The following is a 6449-nucleotide window of genomic DNA, read 5'->3' as shown; positions in this document are numbered from 1 at the left end:
AGATAGATTAATTACAGTGTTTATAACGCTTACAATAACATAACCAGTACTCAGTGCTGCAGAGAATGGCGGTTACAGGCCGATACAATTTTTCTTGAATCTGGCAGATTCCATAATCTTTTACACTAAAAGTTTACACCTACAGGAAAATAGTGTCAAAAGTTAACTTGCACGAGGTGTTTACAAGGTTGAGAATACACACATTTGTGTTAATTATAACTGGCAATGTTCTGATTGTTCTCTCTCAAATTCATGCTAGAAACATTTATCTGTAATACATGGCAGTATCGTTCTACGGACAAGTTCATTGTATCACCTCATTTCATTATTCATAGGGAATCCTCCTCTTTGTTGTGTCGAAGTTCAAACAAATAGCAACAACCAACATACATATATATATATGTGCATTCTATCAGCTCTAAATACTACATCAAATCCCCTTCCTACACAATCCTCTTTATATAACAGAGCAACCTAAAACAAGACTGCTAAACACGATAACCATACTAAGTAACTTCTTGTGTTACAGGATTGACATCCTTGTCCTTCAAGAAAAACATGAGGAACTACTCATAAAAGTCATAGTAACACTAGTTTTTACTTTGAAGCTGCAATCCTCTGTTTGCTTGAAGGCTACCAAACGTCCATCAGAAAGAAAACAACCAAGTCTCTCAATATACACCTACTTCATGGTATTACTCTCCAGTCCCACCAATATACATCACCTTCTACGGCGTTTAGTGTCCACCTGAAACAGCCGCATTAGTATGAGACCAGTAATAAAGTGAGATTAAAAAAAAGTAGTACAGAAATGACATCAAACACAATTAACATAAGGCAGGCCAAAACATCATTCTTGAGATCATGTAAACACTATCATCTTCTTATTTAAAACAACCACAGACTGAAGATTTAACATAGAGAATTTGGTCAACAATAAAATCCCATATTTCCCACCATTTCTTCAGGTCTACAAAAAAGGAAAAATCTACCACCATCATTTCTAAGCACAAGAAATAAATGCATTGCCAATTACAACAATTCAAGGCTTACTGAGTGTGTGGCATAGTAGCTCTTATTAAACAAATAGCTCAATAAATGCATGCAAGAACAGTAGTAGCCAATGAGCAAGCTTAAATTTATTAGATTGCACTTTGACACAAAGATACATAGTAAGATTCCACGAATACTAATCCGTTGTTAAACTGCCCTAAATCACATAATATCCTCCAAGATTCGTGAAATTGAAACTCTTTCTTTTAACCATAGCTCAAAAAGGAACCAAAAGAGATTAGAATGTTGATTGATTAAGCGATTTGAGCCATCCATTGAAAATCCTAAACGAATACTGAACCTCTCCCCCAAATACCCACCCAAAAGAGCATACACACAGTGATCTTTTGGGCATTAAGTTTTGGCAGCCAAAAAAGAGATGGCTGAATCATTAACACCATACACTCCCAAAGCAATCAAGAAAAGAGATAGTTTAAACATTCAACATTAAAAGGGAAAAAATATTAAACATATCCAGATCAGAAAGTGATCTGGTTGTTGAGAAAGGCAAATATACAAATAAGACTGCAGAAGCTGAAGAATGAAAGGATAAAACCAACTTAATTAAAGAAACCTTTTCTTGATACATGTATATCAAAATTAAACAACAGCTCAAGATCCTCTAAATTCTATACACTTATCAAGAGGTGAAGCCAGATTTCTAAATTCAGAAGGACTGGTACTTATAATTTATATTTAAGAGTATGATGTATAAACTCTATAAGGTAATAAGTTTTTTGGAAACTACGTGTTTAGTAATAGTTATATATTCACTTCTTAATAATATAAAATCAAATAAATAGTATTTAGTTTCATGGTATTACCTAACATTTAGGTACACACACACACACACACACACACACACACACACACACAAAAAAAAAAAAAAAAAAAGGTACTCATATTACTAATCAAATAATAAGTATACTCTTTTGTGAAATAAGTTAGCCCTCAAAGTTAAACATAATCAATAAATTAACACACGATGGTGATGGTAGGTTATGCAGCAATTTTAAGATCTTCAAAGATAATAAGAGGCAGGCATAAATGGAGTGAGAGAAAATAAAAATAGCAACATGCCCGCTACACGATTTGAACCAGCACCTCTTACATGCGCGAGGTTTTTATATTTCTCCCCCTAACCAGTAACCACTCTTACAGGCTGGATGATGTTATAGTGTTCATTTTTATTAATTTTATAAAATATGGAGCCATCTAAGAGACGAGGGAGCAGTGGATTTGGGCTGTAAAATCCAGGCTTCCACCTCCCTCCTGCCATTATCAAAAAGAAGCATTTGTGTGTACTCATTTCACTATCACCCACATGCCAGCATTAGTCCCCAGATAGCATGCAGAGACAAGACAATTTTTCAATGAAATTTCTTTTCTTCTTATGGTGAATACTGACAGTAAATGTCCAAAATACCACTTCTGGAACTCCAGGATTCCATCCTGGCTACCCATTCCTTGTGACCTATACTCAACTAATCAACTTCAGGATAGCAGAGAATGCATGCTTACACGTTGCAAAATCTAGAAGACTAGGAATTAAATAACTAAACAGACGTTGCAAAATCTAGAAGATTAGGAATTAAATAACTAAACAGGTGTAAAATTAGAATATAAAAATAAAAAATATATAAATGAAAGAAAGAAAGCACATCAATGTGTGCTATGAGAATCAGTGATAAGGAGATAAGAGACTAGGGACTACGAACTCATTCTTTAATTAATTTTCAGAATATATACTCAGTTTCCTTTCCGTGCTCATTACTGAAGCACAATCCAAAGGGCTCAAATTCACATCATTATTTACAAGTTATTTGAGTTCTCGCCTATTTCTTTAGGCTAGATTTGAAAGTAAATAGACGAATAAGGTTAAGGATGGGATTCATTAAGGCTTTCATAAAAGCCATCATGCAGATCTATCTTTTAGAAGCAAAGATATTGAATGTCCATGACTCATGACATGTCAATTTCATGCAGCCTCCTATATATTTAAAGGGCAAGAAATTGAATGTGCATAACTCATGACATGTCCTTCCAACTAGAGGGAGTAAATATGTAAGAAATATCTATGGATCAAAATACTCGTTGGCTTGATTTCTATGAGCATCAAGATTTTCTGACTAGTAAAATAAATTCATAATCATTAATCACCTTTTTGCATAGAGTATATTATACTGTATTGCTCTGATTTACTTTATTCAAAAACAAACTCTTATTCGTGCAACTAAAGACTTGCAATCGACAGTCACAACATATCCAGTTTTCAATAGCAAAATTATCATTTTAAGCTGTCTTCCTTGTATTTCCTCTCAAATTACTCATATCTTACAATCGTTCACACTTTCAACTTGATGCTAGGTCTACCACATCATGTAGCTAGTGCCACTGTTCCAGTAAAGGTTGTCTTTAGTTTACATGTAAATATCTAAAGGCCACTAAATTAATTAGTTTACATGTAAAGAGGTGCTCACATGTCCAAACCAAAACATCTCAACTTTTTACAGCAAACCAGTTTACTACTTACTACAGAGTGCAGTGTCAAGCTCTGGTTCAGCCAAGCTTAACCTTAGTGATTAATCTTCTTTGTAATTACTTCAGATTCGGATATCTTATTTTATAAGTAAAACAAAAAAAACAACAATACAGAATTTCCCATCAATCAATCATTGAGCACACCTAATGCAAATTGATAAAATGCTATTACACAAACTGGTCATGTACCTTTGTATCAGAATGTCTAGATGCGGCATGTGAATTCTGCAACTTCTTTGGATCATCAGAAGAACAATTTTGGCAATAGAAATTATCAAGTCTTTTAGCTTCTTCTGCCGTCATTTCTATACAAGCAGGGTGAAACCTGATTAAACAAAGCAAAGCTCCAACGGTTAATGAGAAAAGGAGGCGAATTAGAAAAAAGAGCATTTACTGTTTACTATGAATAACAACAATTTTGCCTGTTCATGCTAAATCAAGACATGTCAGTGTTAAAATAATCATGTGGACTTAAATCATCATTACAAAAGTGCATTATAAGATTCAAATCTTACAAAAACATTAATTTCTGCATCACCAAGACTTAATATTCATACACAATAAATATGTAACACTAATTCTGGGATGAGATCTTTCCAAGCCTATTTCCTATTTTGTCTCTGACAACAGCTTTGTAGGTTATGGAATAGAAGGTGAAAAAGGCATGACACTTTTAATCAACAAAAAAAGGGTTCTAAACACCTAGACAGCAGATAACCAACAGCAAATGCAAAAAATACCACCATCTGACTAGCAAAATTACTGCATTTCTCCATCAAAATTTGCCAGACAAGTATTTAAAAGGATTAATTGTTTGGTCTATACAGATTATGAACTAATTATCACATCAGTTTCAGTAAAACAGCATGTAAATCCAACCAAAGATAACAGCAAATTAACCACTAGCAAGATTATATGATCATGAGATCTAGGGAAAGGAGGTGATGGAGGAAAATCAAAAACTCCTTGAGTCCTCAAAAAACCTCCATAGGAATTTAAATAACTATTGTAAGGTGATTTATCAAACAAACCAAGAAAGAATCACTTCTGGCTCTCAGCAGAAAAAGAAATTCTGCATAAATTCAATAAGCATATAGAGGCTTTTTTGGTAATGATTTTAGAAATACCGAATTTAGCCAGTATAGCTTATCAAGCACAAAACTCTGTGCTGCATTTCAGAAGTAAGCCTACAGATATATCAGCGCACTTCATCTCTTGCTGAAACCCAACACATATCACCTGTCATCTCCGCCTCACCTGGTGAAGTCTCTCACTTGTCATCAGTAATATTTACCATCACAATATTAACTTGATCACATGACAGAGCCAATGTTGTGATATCCAATATGATCCATGCACGTAGAAATTAAAACTTAACGAGGTAAATGTGATTTTCAAAATTAAGACTCACCAATCACTGCATGCCTCGCACTGGACCATCAAATCATCTGGATTGTATGGCATCTCACACTTGCAGTACCTGCAAAAATTATCCCCAACCGTTAAGAACTCAGTTAGACAGAATCTATAAATCCCAAAGAAAGCAAAAAATTTCCAAATTTTACCAAGATAAGCAGAAAAGTAACCGATTAACCCATCCTAATCCCAAAAGCAAAGACAATTTATCCATCCATTTCGACTGTCATACTAAACCACTCCAGCACAGCTCAACCACATTAGATACAACAAATTGCAAAATTTCACAAGACCATCCCAAACATCCCACCAAAAAGAGGGAAGAAAACACACTTTGGCCATATCAGCAGACTAAACAGTATTAACCAAGGGTGGTAAGTTGTAAATATAATCCAAGATTTTTATAACAAAATCAATTAATAAACTAAAAGTCACACTCCATTTTGTAATCACCCACTCTTCTCTCCCCTTCATTTCTCCTCAATTCACCAATTTTAATCAAATCAAACAAAACCCCACATTTCAGTACAGTTCAACCACATAAACCCACAGCAGCAATACAAAAATAGAAACACATTTGCAATCAAAAACATTTCACAAAAAGATCAAAATGACCACAAAAGTACATTCCCAATTCACCAAATTACACAACCTAAAACATAGTATTAACAAAATCTCAGATATATACACACCCCAAATCAGCTAATTAACAAAAATTAACACTATTGCATTCCCCCAATTGACAATCAAATCAAAACCCCCAAAAATCCCAATTTCCCAAAACAATCAAGAAATCAAATAAAGGATAAAAGAAAGAGAGAAAGAGTATATACACAGCAACACGATCAGGGGTGAAAGCGCCAGTAGCAGAGTTATACTCAAAACGACAGAAGTAATCGTCGTTTCCAACAGCATCAAGCTTAGTATAACTCTTAAAACTATGAACCATACATTTCCCTTCAATAGTATCAGCGCTTTGAACATCAAAATGATCCGACAAGAACAACTCCTTGGACCCATGAAACTGTCGGCGACCACCGATCGATTCTTCCGGCCGGTAATACCAGCGCACGTGAACACGTGCGTTTGTCCCCCGAGTGTCGGACTCAATCCTCTCAACGCGCGCCACGTAGGAGGGGCTGGAAGGTTCTGCCGGCCTCATCAGCACACAGTCTCCGGCTGCACATGAGAGAGAAAGACGAATGTTAAATTACGAAATTGACCTTGGTTTTGGAGAGAGAAAGAGACTTACGTTTGATGGGTTTGTTGAGGGGTTTAAGGGTAAAAGAGTCAAGGGTGCGTTTGGAACCTCGAGGTCTTCCCATGGAGATTGGAGGAGAGAGAAAGTGCGAATTTTACAGGCAGAGAGAGAAAGAGAGTTTACTCAGGTCATGTGTTGCAGAAGATGAGCAGAAATGTTAGAGAATGATGAGAAAAGG

General features: G+C 35.3%; 1 protein-coding gene across 1 annotated transcript; it reads right to left on the bottom strand.

Moving 5' to 3' along the window:
• Positions 1-303: 303 nt before the first annotated feature.
• LOC145619495 (chromatin remodeling protein SHL-like) lies at positions 304-6449 on the bottom strand. The gene is made up of 5 exons (XM_081674197.1): positions 6263-6449; positions 5844-6189; positions 5006-5074; positions 3784-3919; positions 304-748 (listed from the first exon to the last, which is right to left on the bottom strand). Exons 1-5 carry the CDS (start codon positions 6333-6335, stop codon positions 722-724), a joined length of 651 nt encoding a protein of 216 aa, XP_081530323.1. The 5' UTR covers positions 6336-6449; the 3' UTR covers positions 304-721.

Source organism: Chenopodium album, chromosome 27 (genome assembly GCF_948465745.1).
Source record: "Chenopodium album chromosome 27, dcCheAlbu1.1, whole genome shotgun sequence".
NCBI classification, from domain to species: domain Eukaryota; kingdom Viridiplantae; phylum Streptophyta; class Magnoliopsida; order Caryophyllales; family Amaranthaceae; genus Chenopodium; species Chenopodium album.
Note: the sequence above shows the minus strand (reverse complement) of the source record. Positions and strands in the feature narration are given on the sequence as shown.